At 40.7% G+C, this 14,779-nt stretch overlaps 1 protein-coding gene across 1 annotated transcript in view; it reads right to left on the bottom strand.

Annotated features, from left to right (window-relative positions):
* The window catches only part of UBR3 (ubiquitin protein ligase E3 component n-recognin 3), a 204,835-nt gene that overhangs the window by 159,393 nt on the left and 30,663 nt on the right, over positions 1-14,779 (bottom strand). Inside the window, exons 2-6 of the mRNA XM_065412946.1 lie at positions 12,544-12,683; positions 9,919-10,077; positions 7,770-7,913; positions 7,061-7,110; positions 593-659 (exon numbers count right to left, since the gene is read on the bottom strand). Of these exons, the coding sequence (XP_065269018.1) occupies positions 593-659; positions 7,061-7,110; positions 7,770-7,913; positions 9,919-10,077; positions 12,544-12,683 (560 nt within the window). The remainder of the gene's footprint in view (positions 1-592; positions 660-7,060; positions 7,111-7,769; positions 7,914-9,918; positions 10,078-12,543; positions 12,684-14,779) is intronic.

The raw sequence follows: 14,779 nt of genomic DNA, 5'->3' as shown, positions 1-14,779 counted from the left end.
TCTCATTGACCTCAGTGGGAATTTTGCTTAAATTGGACTAGACATTGCAGGATGTGGCCTACAGAGAGGACTGATTTAAAGGCATGATATAAATGTGAGTAGTTTCAAAGGACTCTCCATTTGAATATCTATTTCTAATGACACCTCTTTTCATATTAAAGTGTCATTACAGGATTGGTTTACTTTAAGACCAAAAAGGATCAGCGGGGAAGTGCTCTTGTCTGGCCCAAACTGCAATTATATTGCACACCAACATAAAGAAAGACATTGTCAGGAACAAATTAAGCTTTCCACTAGATTTTTTAATTTATTAGCAGTTGAAAAATCTTCCACCTAAATACTGACAACACAATGAGTTTTTAGAAGTTCCCTTGCAAAACAAAGGTGACGAATGATCAGTTGACACCAAATACTGAATGGTGGTACTTGCTCCCTCACGAGATGAGAGCTGCAGATTAAAAATACTCACTGACAAATTAAATGCCTGTCACATGTAGCTTCCCAGTGCTTGAAAACAGACTGAGCGTTCTTAGATACTATAAGATAGACACAAAGCAAGCATGATAAATGGAGATCATTACGTCATAAATACCTTTGGTACTGCTGCTTAGTTTCACCCTCTTGCGCTTGCCCACACCTTGGCTTCCATCCTGGTCCTCCTGGAGTAGGGGAAGAGATTACAAAAATCAATAGCTGTACAGATTTTACTGCAGAGAGTAAATACTCTGTAATTCACTTCTGGATTAAACACATAGCTAAAAAACAACAGGAGACCCTGTACATACTTGGTAATAGGACAATGTTTTATCTACTATGGGAACCACAAACTCAATACATTTTAAAAAATGGTTTCCCCAAGGACAACATTATTACGTGCGAGTTCAGACATTTTAATGTATTTTATTCATTTAGAACATAAGAATGGCCATACTGGGTCAGACCAAAGGTCCATCAAGCCCAGTATCCTGTCCTCTGACAGTGGCCAATGGCAGGTGCCCCAAAGGGAATGAACAGACAGGTTATCATCAAGTGATCCATGCCCTGACACCCAAAACCAGCTTCCGGCAAACAGAGGCTAGGGACACCATTCCTGCCCATCCTGGCTAATAGCCATTGATGGACCTATCTTCCATGAATCGATCTAGTTCCCTTTTGAACCACATTATAGTATTGGCCTTCACAACACCCTCTGGCAAGGAGTTCCAGAGGTTGACAGTGCGTTGCGTGAAAAAATACTTTGTGTTTATTTTAAACCTGCTACCTATTAATTTCATTTGGTGGCCCCTTGTTCTTGTATTATGAGGAGTAAATAACACTTCCTTATTTACTTTCTCTATACCACTCATGATTTTATAGACCTCTGTCATATCTCACCTTAGTCGCCTCTTTTCCAAGCTGAAAAGTCCCAGTCTTATTAATCTCTCCTCATACAGAAGCTGTTCCATACCCCCTAATAATTTTTGTTGCCTTTTTCTGAACCTTTTCCAACTCCAATACATCTTTTTTGAGATGGGGCGACCACATCTGCATGCAGTATTCAAGTTGTGGGTGTACCATGGATTTATATAGAGGCAATATGATATCTTCTGTCTTATTATCTATCCCTTTCTTGATGAGTCCCAACATTCTGTTCGCTTTTTTGACTGCCGCTGCACATTGAGTGGATGATTTCAGAGAACTATCCACAATGACTCCAAGATCTCTTTCTTGAGTGGTAACAGCTAATTTAAACCCCATCATTGTGTGTGTGTGTGTGTGTATATATATATATATATATATATATATATATATATATATATATATATATATATAGTTAGGATTATGTTTTCCAATGTGCATTACTTTGCATTTATCAACATTAAATTTCATCTGCCATTTAGTTGCCCAGTCACCCAGTTTTGTGAGATCCTTTTGTAGCTCTTCGCTGTCTGCCTGGGACTTAACTATCTTGAGTAGTTTTGTATCATCTGCAAATTTTGCCACCTCACTGTTTACCCCTTTTTCCAGATCGTTTATGAATATGTTAAATAGGACTTGGCCCAGTACAGATCCCTGGAGGACACCACGATTTACCTTTCTCCATTCTGAAAACTGACCATTTATTCCTACCCTTTGTTTCCTATCTTTTAACCAGTTACCAATCCATGAGAGAACATTCCCTCTTATCCCATGACTGCTTATTTTATTAAATTTTGCTGGCTACTTTACTTTCTTTCTGAAACGAATTGCTAAAAAATGTTTACATACGTAAAATATCTAGATACGGTACATGTAACTATGAAGTTTAATTTTTATCCCTTTGTAGGTGTTTTTGCTGTTTTGGGTTTGTTTGTTTTTTTGCATGCATGGCCTCTTCTGGCTTTTCCAGCCAAATAACAACTATGAATCTGAGATGGCAACACAAATAATTGAGTAGACATTTTCTAATCAATTTAAATGTTTCCATCCAACATTGAAATAATTTAATTTGTTGGCAGCCAGTTATAATTAGAAGAGCCCTAGCAAATAAAGTAATATTTCAGATATATAAAAGGCACTTGTCAGCTGAAGTGCACAGAGCCCTTTATAAACAAGCAAGCCAGCCTTACAGAAACCAATTTAGATTAAAAACATGATCACCACCACTTAAATGGGAAAGATAGGGCATAAAAAGAGAAAGTGACATGCAGACAGATATATGAGTTAGGATGCCCTGGCCTCCAAGTCTACTGCTCTAACAAGCAGATGACACTGCACCCACTATAATACTAGAGAAACAAGTTAAATATATTTGTCTTCATTAGAGTTTCTGAAATGTGTGATTTTATCCATTTAAGAGGATGAAAGCTGTGATCAAATTTGGGGAATAAAGTATCATTTTCTTGAAAAATATTTTCCTCAACTGAAATGTGTGCTGATTATTTGTCTCCCATGTCATAGTAGGTGAGGATTAAATCTTAATGGAAAGAGTTGAAGTTTAACAGCAATGTATCCTGAACACTAATCTTTTTAGATTCATCCTAAATACAAAAGGGAAAGTACCTTGCTGAATGCCATCTCTCTCCAATTAATCTCCCATGAACTAAAATACACTTAGAATTATAAAGGACAGAATAATTCCCCACTCCTACTTATTCAGGAAATAAAAAAGTCTTACATGAGGAGAAAGCACGATCTTTTCTAACAAACTTATTTTCAATTTTGCTGTAAGGCAGTTTTGCTTTAGTGTTCTTGCTGCAGAGTTACTGAAAAGTAAGTAATATTTTCCTTGCAGTAATTTGCACTGTAGAAACTGAACAAGGTTAAAAGCTTGTTAAAGTAGCTTAGAGTAAGTTAACTGGATTTATATTTACAAATGTGCATTTCAGGTCCCACATTTATAAAAGGCCCTTCAGTCTCTTTTTGAGTTACTAAAAAAACTGAGGGGATATGGAAGTTATTTTTACCCTCATCATATTTACTTGTAATCTCCAATTTGTCTGAAAATATGTCAGGAAAATTAAGAAAAAAGTGTACTCAAAAATTAAAATTGGTTGTGTTTGTTTATTGTTAATCCTTCTTGCTATAGATGTTTCTAAATAAAAAAGTCTTGGTTGAGATCAAGTGTGAAAATGCCCACTCATGCTCTTTGAGATTACATTTCAATACGGTAACTGAGAACTTGACTCGGATCCCAGATAGGACCAAATTTCTCAGTTTTAATAATAATAAATAATAAAAACAACAACTGCATGCTTAACATAGTTGCTAGTTTGATCTAACATATGGCGATTTGCAGCTTTATACTGGAGATTGGAAAGAAAGAATGAATGAAGTGTCTACAAGGTGTAAAACACTAACTGACAGGCATATTTCAGTTGCTGCTATTCTCTCCCCACTAACCCAGGCAATTCCTTTCCCCTGGGCTTTCCATTCTATTCCCCAACCTTCCTTTTAAACTGCTATACTTCACCCAGTGAAATAAATCCTTTTCCCTTTCCACGTACCATTATACCTCCCTAGTCCCCAGTCATACCCCACCATCCTTTCCAAAAGGAATGCCATATCTGATCCCTCCCCAAACTACCACAATAGCGTCCATTTCCTTCCCTCACAATAGAGCAATCACAAACAAGGAGTGAGCATCATTTTGAATCAAATTGAGAATATTAAGATGAACTTTCTTTTGTTTCATTTAATATCTCATCAGTAGTATTTCTAGTTGTTATTTCATATTGTGGGGTTTTGTTTGTGTAAAGATATGGTTAAAGAATAGCAAGCAGTGCTTTGAAAAATGTCAACTTATAAATAGCACTGCTGAGAGCATAACATGCTGTGAGCTGGTGACAACAGAGGCAAACATCTGATGTAACTTATTGTAGGTATAAACAAACAATAGATTTTTCACTGTTACACCTGTTCAAATAGATTTCAGGATAAACTAAAAGTCCTTGCCAACGATGATGTTTTAAAGCATTTAAAAAGTTTGTTCTGTCTCCCTGCTCAGATGTCTGAACAAGTTAGAGATGACTGTTGTCTGCTCCTGTCAGCTGGGACTAAGCTATCATCTGGAAGACGGTTAAAGGTTTAGTAAAAAAAATTAGGTCCATAAAAACAATATTTCAAGTAAGTTAAGAATACATTAATAAAGCAACTCTACAGCGACGTAACTATTCCCCATCAATTCTTTTTGCTGATTCCAGCTAACCTAAACATAGGTTTTTTCTCCTTCTCCCCTACCAAACATGATTAGTAAATAAGGCCAGATCTACACCAGGGAATTTACATAAGAAAATATTCCCACTGTTGCTATCACCAGCTCAGCTGCACCAGTGTTAGCATCGCTGGGATATCTAGTGCCTAACACTGCTCACACCTCTTTTAGCATCATCTGTATTAAACCTACTTAGAACAAGTCTAATGGACATGATGCTGAAAATGACTGCTGGAAAGAGAGCCACCTGTGCTAGATATAGCAATTTCCTGCCATATCCTTGGGTGATCTACTGAATTAAGTTTAAGTATCTTTGGGGCCTATGGTATTAAATTAATGGTTTATGTATTCCTGTGGGCTAGAATTGTATGCAACTTCCTGAGGGTGGGGTGGGAGAGAGATGTACTAGATGACAGACCTGGGTGTTCAACAGACTATACTGAACAAAGTGTCAGACAAGAATGGACTTTTGCAACAAAAAGTGTTAAGTGAACTTCCTGGGGAATATCTAGGGGGAGGTAAATATAAATACTTCACCTCCAATTATGCAAATATCAAACCTTTTGAAGCTATGCTCTGAGTAGGCCACTTTCCGTTGATCACCTGTTACATGAGGCCAAGATCAAAGGACAAGCTGTATAAAGGAAAAACTGAACTGTTCAGTAATTTCCACTACATGCATCCGACGAAGTGGGTATTCACCCACGAAAGCTCATGCTCCAATACGTCTGTTAGTCTATAAGGTGCCACAGGACTCTTTGCTGCTTTTACAGATCCAGACTAACACAGCTACCCCTCTGATACGGAACTGTTCATGGTGGTTCTGGTTCTGAATATGAAACAGTTATGAATTTATAACCTGGGGGAAAACCCAGTTATGGACTTGAAGCTACCAGAGCTCAAGACTGGAGTCGGGTGACCTCTGGTTAAGTTTTTTAGCAAATGTAGGTTCTTTTACTCTTTTTAATGTTTTTTCTGTAATGCTTTCACTTTAAAAATAAATTTGCTTGCTTATGAAGAGCTGTGTGGTAACTTGTAACCGTGGGCAATTCCACTGGTCATAGCCATTAGCGAGAAAGCAAAGCACAGATGCTGGCCTGTTTAGGCAGGCTGGCTTGCTGAGACATCACAGTGTAGGCAGGGAAGTGCACAGCCTAGAAAAAGCCAAGCCAAGAGGGAGAGAGACATGGGTCACTAATAAAGCTGCAAGTTTGTCATGGAGGTCACAGATTCCGTGACTTTCCGTGACCTCTGTGACTTCTGCAGCGGCCGGTGCGCCTGGCTCAGGGGCAGCTCAGGCAGCCCCTGCGCCAGTCACAGCGGCCACTGCTGGGGCAGTCTTGGGCCCCCACGTTCCGTCTCCCCCTCCCCCCAGCAGCAGCAGAGTTTGGGTGTGGGAAGAGGCAGGGGCACAGGACGGGGTAAGGCGGGCTCCAGGAGGCAGTTACCTGAGGGGCTCCCTGGAAGCAGCGACATCCTCCCTCTCGCTCAATTGCTAGGCGGAGGCGTGGCCAGGCAGCTCTGTGCGCTGCCTCCACCCAGAGCACTGGCTTTGCAGCAATGGGAGCTGTGGGGGCAGTGCCTGCAGGCAGAGGCAGCGTGCATGCACCCTGCAGAGCTGCCTGGTCATGCTTCCGCATAACAGCTGAGTGAGGGGGATGTCGCCATTTCCGGGGAGCCCCCCAGGTAAGCGCTGCCCAGAGCCCACCTCACCCCGTCCCGTGCCCCCTCCCACACCCAAACTGTACTGTTTGGGGGGGAGGCGCAGGGCCAGGTAGGGAGCCTGCCGGCCCCACCAACCCCCACCCCCCACCAGCAGTGGGGTTCCTGGGCTGCGCTCTGCTACCCACCCATCCCCCCGCCAGCACCTGGGCCGCCCTCCCTCAGCCCCCTCCTCCCCAAGTTTTAGTCAGGGGTATATAGTATAAGTCATGGACAGGTCACAGGCTGTGAATTTTTGTTTACTGCCTGTGACCCGTTCATGACTTTTACTAAAAATGCATCTGACTAAAAAGTTGCCTTAGTCACTAACCATGATGGCTGAGGACCTAGGAGCTTAGAGTGGGTGCCCTTGTTGGACCACGAGGGGAGAATACGGGTCACAGTTGCCCTGAACTGTGACACCACATATCTATGTTGCTTACACCAGTTCAGCTGAAGCAGTATTAGCAACGAGATGATTTTTTTTTTTTTTTAAATTAGAGTTCTTTAGTGGAGCAAGGGCATAAGGAGCTGGTACTGTAGATCCCTACTAACAGATGTTCTCTCCACTGAACTAGATAGACATACCCCGAGTATTAAAGATTTGCAGGATTGGACTAAAGTATTCTCTCTGTTTATATATTGTTACATTTCTATTTGATTTCTTTGAGAAAAAAAAAATCTCACCTCATCTGAAGACTCTCCTTGTCCTGATGTTGTTGTAGCGCCTGCTAAACCTTTTGAAATAAACATAAAATAAAATAAAGATTTCCTTCACAATTCTTGTACTGACGAGAGACACATTTTATGAGATGTAATGACCCATAAAGAAACACAAAACAATCTCAGCTATAGCCACACTGCCTCATACTGATCTCGTTAGCTCTCACAAGATAAGCAGTACTGGGCTTGGCAGTACTTGGAGGGGAGATCTCCAAGGGATATTCAGGGTACTTGAAGAAGTGATGCTTGTGATTCAGAATTAGGTCCCACCATAGTGCTTCAGTGCACCGTGTTGGTGGAAAAACATTCTTTCAGAAGAGACAAACTGAGTTCCTGATCACTTCTGGCCATCAAAAATCCAGGGCACTATTGCAATAATAAGGATTTAACCCAGTTACAATCCCTAAATTCCAATATGAGTAATTACATCTTGCCTACTTGAATTCCACTAATTCTCTGATTGGATAAGGATTATTGTTCACATCCTATCCCTGAAGTACTATGTTTAGTTTTGTTGGTGCAGTTACAATGGGTCCTGCATTTTGGCAGTATGTGAAGTGATCCCTACAAATAGTTTAATTCCATGAAGCACTTCAAATACTGTTTAGGACACAATAGAAGTTTTTTTTAAAAGCAAGATTCCCCCCCACCCATGATGTTTTTCTACACAAACCTTGAATTGCTAAAGTGCTAGTCCCAGATGCTTGCTCTTGCATACCACATGCAAGTTTATCCTCAGGAAATGCCAGTCCAGAGCCTTTCAAAGCTATGAGGTACTTTTCATGACTTTTCTTTGCACATGCATTTTCTCCAACACCTTGAATATATATTTAAAACAACATTAAAGCAAAGACAAACAAGTATTCAGCTCATGTACTAACACAAGAGGCCTCACTTAATGAGATTCGTTCCAAAAGCATTTATTTTACAAGATTAAAAAATTTAAAAAGTGGTCCACAATATTTAAAAAAAGATATGAACAAAAGAGTTAGAGATGCAAGTCTACAAATTTGACCCTAAACAAACACAAAGTCAGTTTGCCAGCGGATGAATTTAAATCCAAAATACAATAAACTTTTCTGATCCGTTATTTTTTCCAAATCAAGAAGCATTTTTCTTCTAATCAAGGCACCCATCATTTCCGTTGAAGCAAGATTGCTACCTACTATAATACTTCAGCCATCTTCAGCTCAACATGGGGGGGGGGGGGGGGGGGGGAGGGAAGAGATAGAGACAGAAACCCCAGGTTGGTGGACATAAAAGGATACTGAAGTGAATTAGGCCTAATATATAAAACTCATTTTAAAAATTGTCTAAATTTTGGCAGAGAATGTTCTAAGAGCATCAAACAGGAAAAAACAGCCACTTTATTTTTGGATCTCAAAATAAAAAAAAAAGTTGAGTTGAGACTACTGCAGCAGCAGTAAACCAAGATTATTCCCAGAACTATAGACACTTCCACTCACATCCAAGTTGCTGGTTCACAAAGAAGTAAACAAATTGCACACATTGGATTAAAATCTTCAAAGACAAACGGCTAGAAAAAAAAAATCAGTATTTCTCTAGCAAAAAAAAATTTATGGGGAAATAATTGTGTTTTCAGGTTTTTAAGCAAGCTATTAAACAATGAAAAGGCAAATGCCACAGAGATGACAACATCCTTTTTAGCTGGCCACCTGCTCCCTGCAGCCAGAGTTAACCTATGCAGCAAGCAGACCACAAAAACGCCTCAGGCCTTGCTATGTTCTCCCTCCATGGAGACTAGGTCTCCACTCATAGAGGTATGTTCCCTATTCCTGCAAGCATACTTCCTTATTCCACACAATCCTTCCCCCCTCCCAACTCTACCCCCACCCCCCGGGGGAGAAAACAAAAAACAAAAAAACAGGCTCTTCCACCTAAGCACAACATGCATAGGAAGTCTGCTACTCTGTGATGCAGGGTGAGCTTTTCCCCTGCAGAGTAAAAATTATTAAACTTCTTTCATTCAAAAGAGATCATGCTTGGCTCCCAAAAGACTTTTCCCTTAAAGCATGAAAAAGTGAATTTGGGAGAGAGAAGAGCAGGGCAAAGTACTTTTCAGCAGTATTCGTAAGTATTTCTCTTTCAGATAGAAGAGTGCTGTCCAAGAGTTTAGCCCTCCTTTAACCCACAGCTGCTCAAGATAATTACACTAACTTAACGCCAGAGTAACTCCTATCTGCTTTGTAGTCATGTAGAAGTAGGTTAGAAAGACTCAAAAATGAAAGCAGCAAGCTACAGAAAGCAGGGAGTTCATTTGCATCAGGTCCCCCTAACCAGTGACTGTGTAACATTTTGGGCTGGATGGGAGGGGGGAGCATCAGAGAAAGAAAATAGGTGGCTTATGTATCAGGCTATTTTTACTCTGAACAGAATACCCACAGCCTCAGGCAGCGACAGGTATTCTTTATGAGAGCAGGTCCTAAAATAAAATATGAGGCGTTTATGATCATATGTTTTTATGGTAATTAAATGTTAATTAAGTCAGCTCTGTTCTTGATCTTAGACCAATTATAAAAATGTTTATTGAAATTATATGTCCTTATAAAAATACTTGTGCCACAAAAGACCCTACTCCACAGTTCTTACATCAGCAAAATTCCCATTGGCTTCTCAAGCCCTAAAAATAGCAATCAACTCAGATGTCAGTTTATAATTATTTTTATAATTATTTTTCTGATCTTTTTGGTGACATCAGAACAAAAGAATACAGTACACTGGGCTGATAATGAACAAAAATGGCTTCAATTTAAATTTCTAATAATTTAAACATTTAACAACAGGAATATGCATGAACTCACCAGAGTTCAGATCTTTGTAAAACTGTTGGTTTGTCAAAACCTGGGTAAGGACTGATCGCATTGCTCCTCCCATTTTGGTCAAGTCTTCTAGAAAGGAAACATGAGGCTCCAACATCTGAAGGATTCTGTGAAGGTCTTTTTCTGATGGCAGATCAAGAGCTGGAAACCCAATAAAAGAAGTTTAAGGCAGAGAAAGACAATTGTTTCATTTTATTTGTATTGCTTCAACAAAGGATTGTACTGAACATTTCAACAGATTAAAACACTAGTTAGGCCACCTGTAAAATGTATTTATAGACAGTCTAGTCTCCCTTAAGAATTATCTCCATTTGACAAACATACAACATTAGACAATTGGATTTATGATCGAGAGAGATCCAGGACTGAAACAATAGGGACACTATAAGTTAGTACTATGATGCAAAGGCAATAATACAAATACATAGTGAACTTACAGAGCAAAATGAATGGCCATAGCCAGTGTTGTCAGTGTATTACTTTCAAAGAAATAAGATCTCTATACAACAGAAAATCTTGTTTGACTGAAATATAACCGCATGAATCATGTGTATGTCAATATCAATCCACAAGATGAAATTTCTATTTTTCAATTTGCTTTTAAAAAAAAAAAAAAGTAAATTACATACAAAAAGCTATGTTAAAAGAATATTACAATTGCTTGTGAAATCTATTTTGTCCCCTTGTGTGTAAGCATTACTAGAGACCTTAATTACAGTTTTAAAAAATTAGTGTTATGGAGGATGGTTAAGACTGATTCAGAACTTTCTGTTAAAGAGAGAATTTTTCAAAATGCTCTAAAATCCACATCATAGTTCAGGGCAACTGCACCTTTATTCCACCTCCACGGTCCACCAAGGGCACCCACTTTAGGTCCCCAGCTAATCAGGAGTCACCTCTCGTGGGAAGTGGCCCACATCTTTCTCTCTCTCTCCTGACTGGGAGTTTTCCAGGCTGCATCTGTACTTTGCTTTCTCTCCGAAGACTATGAATAACTAATTGCCAGCACTCAAAAAACACATAGATCTTTATAAGCAAGCCAATTTAAAATGAAAGCATTACAGAATTTTTTTAAAAAATAATAAAATAACCTGCATGCCAGTAAGCTTACCAGAAATTACCCCCTCCCCCACGTTTTAACAAGAGCTTTGGTAGGAGTTAGTCCTTCAAACCCTAAAAGGGGGGGTTTCTGTGGTTACAAGTTCATAACAGCCTTAACTCAGAACAAGAAACACCATAAATAGTTCAGTCTTTCCTTTATACAGTTTGGGCCTTTGATCTTCAGATTCCAGGAACAGGTAATTGCAGGCCTGGCTTGACATGAGTAATTGGACATGGGTGAGGCCTCATGTCTTGAGAGAAAAGATTAGGGAGGTAAATGAATCAGCAGGTTGGAAACAGAATGTCTGTACTAGCTAAGACAAGGGAGATACCCAGGAAGCCAGTTACAATGGACAAGAGAAGTCGGGAACATAAAGATGAGGTATAGAGTAAGTAATACATAGACGGTGCATAGACAGAGCATGCTGCAAAGGGATTGGTTCCTACAAAGTAACCAAGCCAATCCCAAAACATATAATGCAATGTATAGTAAATGCAGTGCAACGTGTAAATGTATATAAAGGAAGAGGTCTGCTGTGCAACTATGTATATGTGGTATGCCCTGCGCTCATCCCTATGCTTGAAACTGATCAACTCAAGAGTAGTTTGATTGTATGGCAATAAAGAAACTCCAGTGATGAGTTCGGAGTCGAGCTGAATTCTTGGGGAACTGAGAAGAAGAGGTCTTGGGGAAACCCCAATAATCAGCAGACAGTGGTCCTCTCTTTGGGATGTAGCTTCAAAAGGTTGATTTTTGCACAAAGTGGGATATTTGCATTCACTTTCCCCTAGAGATTCCTCAGGAAAACTACACGACACTGTTCCAAAAGTCCATTCTTGTCTGGCCCATTCAATTACATTGTTCAATTACAGTCCTCTGAAGCTCATAACACTTCCCCAGGCTCATACATCCCATCTCTTCCCCCGCCCCCCCAAAGAGGTTACATACAATTCTGCCCACAATAATACATAAACTCTGCATTGAATACAATGGACTCCAAACATACTTCAACTTAATTCAATAAGATTCTTCAAGAATATTGCAGGAAATTGCCATATCTCTCTGACCCATGCATACAGGGAGCCTGTTATGAAATCTGATATGCCACAACAAGGATTAGAATAGACTTTATAGTGCAAATTTAGCATAATTCTGTCAGATTAAGGAGATACAGCCAAAGTGAGCTGCTTTTAACTTTCAAAGTGCTCTGAAATACACAATACCCTCTGTTTACAGGAAGGGCACAAGCCAATGCAAGGCAAACTTAACTCCACATTAATAAAGTTTTTTGGCAGTGACTAAAATTAAATTGAGCTCACCAAGTACTGGCCCATTGCACACAAAAAAAAAAAAAAAAAAAAAAACCAGAGCTCTGATCCTTTCAACATGTGGTTAGGAAAGGATTCACTAGGTTCAGCACAGACTAAAGTTAGCATCTTCATAAAGAATCATAATCAAGAGACAGCAACATAAACCATGCTATCCACATGCAAATTCAAACATACCAGGTTCGTTATATCCTTCTCTTAAGTACTGAATAAGACTAAAGATGAATTGTGGAAGAACTAGTTCTGACATCATCAACAAGTCTTTTGGGACACAGGGAACATTTGAACTTGATTTCATCCGGTGGCGCTTACAAAACCTATAAGACAAACAGGAAAAAATAAATAAATAGTTAGCCAAGTACCAATACAGTTCAGAACAGATATCTGAAAAACAAAACAACAAAAAAACAAACCCTGAGCCACCACTATTTTCAATTCCCCTTACTGAGCTGCACACTTATGTGCATAAAAGAGGGTACCATGGAATAGGTATTCTGTACAAAAGTTAGTGAAGATGAAGATATAATTGAGTTCACATTCTCCCTGCCATATCCCCAGTAAAATAATAAAATAAAGTTGAGATATTCTTTCAGAGGTTAATCAGAACATAGGATGATTTTCCACATTATGAGCATCTTCCAAAAAACTGGGAAGAGAATACGGTAATGTTATTTCTCATAATTAAAATGTGTTTATGTCAGCCATCCAAAATAGAAGTTGAAATGTTTTCCTCCAGTGAATCTGTACTGGTTTGCTGTATGGATATTGATAAGCACTGAGCTGACGCAAACACCTCTTCGAAAGCATTAAAACATTTGTTTTGAAAGGGAAAAACACTTATGATCACAGATAGTTAAGAAAAATCTTAAAATCAGATGTGGGACCTACCAACTTTCAGAGCCTTTTCAACTGAGAACAATTCGATATTTTATTCTCTTTACTAAATCTGGATATTACAAGTTTGTATGTTTTGTTCACTGTGTGTAAAATAGGAGGGGGAGATTGTCACCCCACTCCAACATGCACAGGATTGATGTACAGGAACCCCACAAACATTGGGTCCAGCCATGGGAGGATTCCCCTGGCACAGGAACTATAGAAGACAGCCATGAGGCTTATGGGGCTGACATAACTTAGACAGGCAGCCAGGGCTGTTTAAGTTGCACCAGGAGTCCCAGAGCACCCCATAATTAAGGAGACACAAAGGTGGCCAAAAGCCACCATACCCCACCTTTCCAACTGGCCTCTCGCTGTCTGAGAGGCACAGCACCGGATCACACTCTGAGTCTTGATGTTATCACGAATTTGCAGGCTTAATTCGGGGGGGGAATAATCCTAAAGTATATCTCTCCCCCACCTCCTACCAATTTTTAATTTAACGGGGGGGGAGGGGGGGAAATCTAACTACAAATCTCCACTTAAATCCTTCTGTGAAATATCTGAATCACTACACAGTCAAAGAGAGGGACTAATCCTTCAGACCCTTAGGCCTTGGCCACACTTGCGAGTTACAGCGCAGTAAAGGAGCCCCGGGCACACTAGCTCACCCCCGTCCACACTGGCAAGGCACGTAGAGCACTCTGACTCTGCGGCTACAGTGCTGCTGGTATTCCACCTCGGCGAGTGTAATAATGTTTGCTGCGGCCCCGCTGGAACACCACAGCGCCAGTATTGACGCCCTGGTCCTATAGTGCGCTCTGATCGGCCTCCAGAAGTGTCCCACAATGTCTGTGCTAGCCACTCCGGTCATCACTTTGAACTCTACTGTCCTGCCCTCAGGTGACCAATCGCCAGACCCGCCCTTTAAATTCTCTGGGAATTTTGAAAAATCCCTTCCTGTTTGCTCAGCCAGGCGTGGAGTGCTATCAGCGAATCTTTCCAGGTGACCATGCTTCCACATGCCAGGCGAGCCCCAGTATGGAGCAATGGCGAGTTGCTGGACCTCATCAGTGTTTGGGGGGGGAGGAAGCTGTCCAGTCCCAGCTGCGCTCCAGCCGTAGGAATTACGATACCTTCGGGCAGATATCAAGGGACACGATGGAAAGGGGCCATGACTGGGACACACTGCAGTGCAGGATTAAAGTGAAGGAGCTGCAGAATGCCTACCGCAAAGCCTGTGAGACAAACAGCCGCTCGGGTGCTCCCCCCGCGACCTGCCGTTTCTACAGAGAGCTGGACACGATACTTGGGGGCGACCCCACCTCCACTCCAGGGACCACCATGGACACTTCAGAGCCCAGTGCAACAAGGCAGGAGGAGGAGTAGGAGGAGCAGCAAAGTGGGAGCGAGGGTGCTGAGGTGGAGGAAGACCCGCGGAATCCCTAGATGCATGCAGCCAGGAGCTGTTCTCAAGCCAGGAGGAAGGTAGCCAGTGGCGGCGGACGGTGCTTGGGGAAGAACAAACACCAAAGGA

Source organism: Emys orbicularis, chromosome 11 (genome assembly GCF_028017835.1).
Source record: "Emys orbicularis isolate rEmyOrb1 chromosome 11, rEmyOrb1.hap1, whole genome shotgun sequence".
In the NCBI taxonomy this organism is placed as follows: Eukaryota; Metazoa; Chordata; order Testudines; family Emydidae; genus Emys; species Emys orbicularis.
The sequence above is the reverse complement of the archived record's forward strand: the minus strand, read 5'-3'. Positions and strand labels throughout refer to the sequence as shown.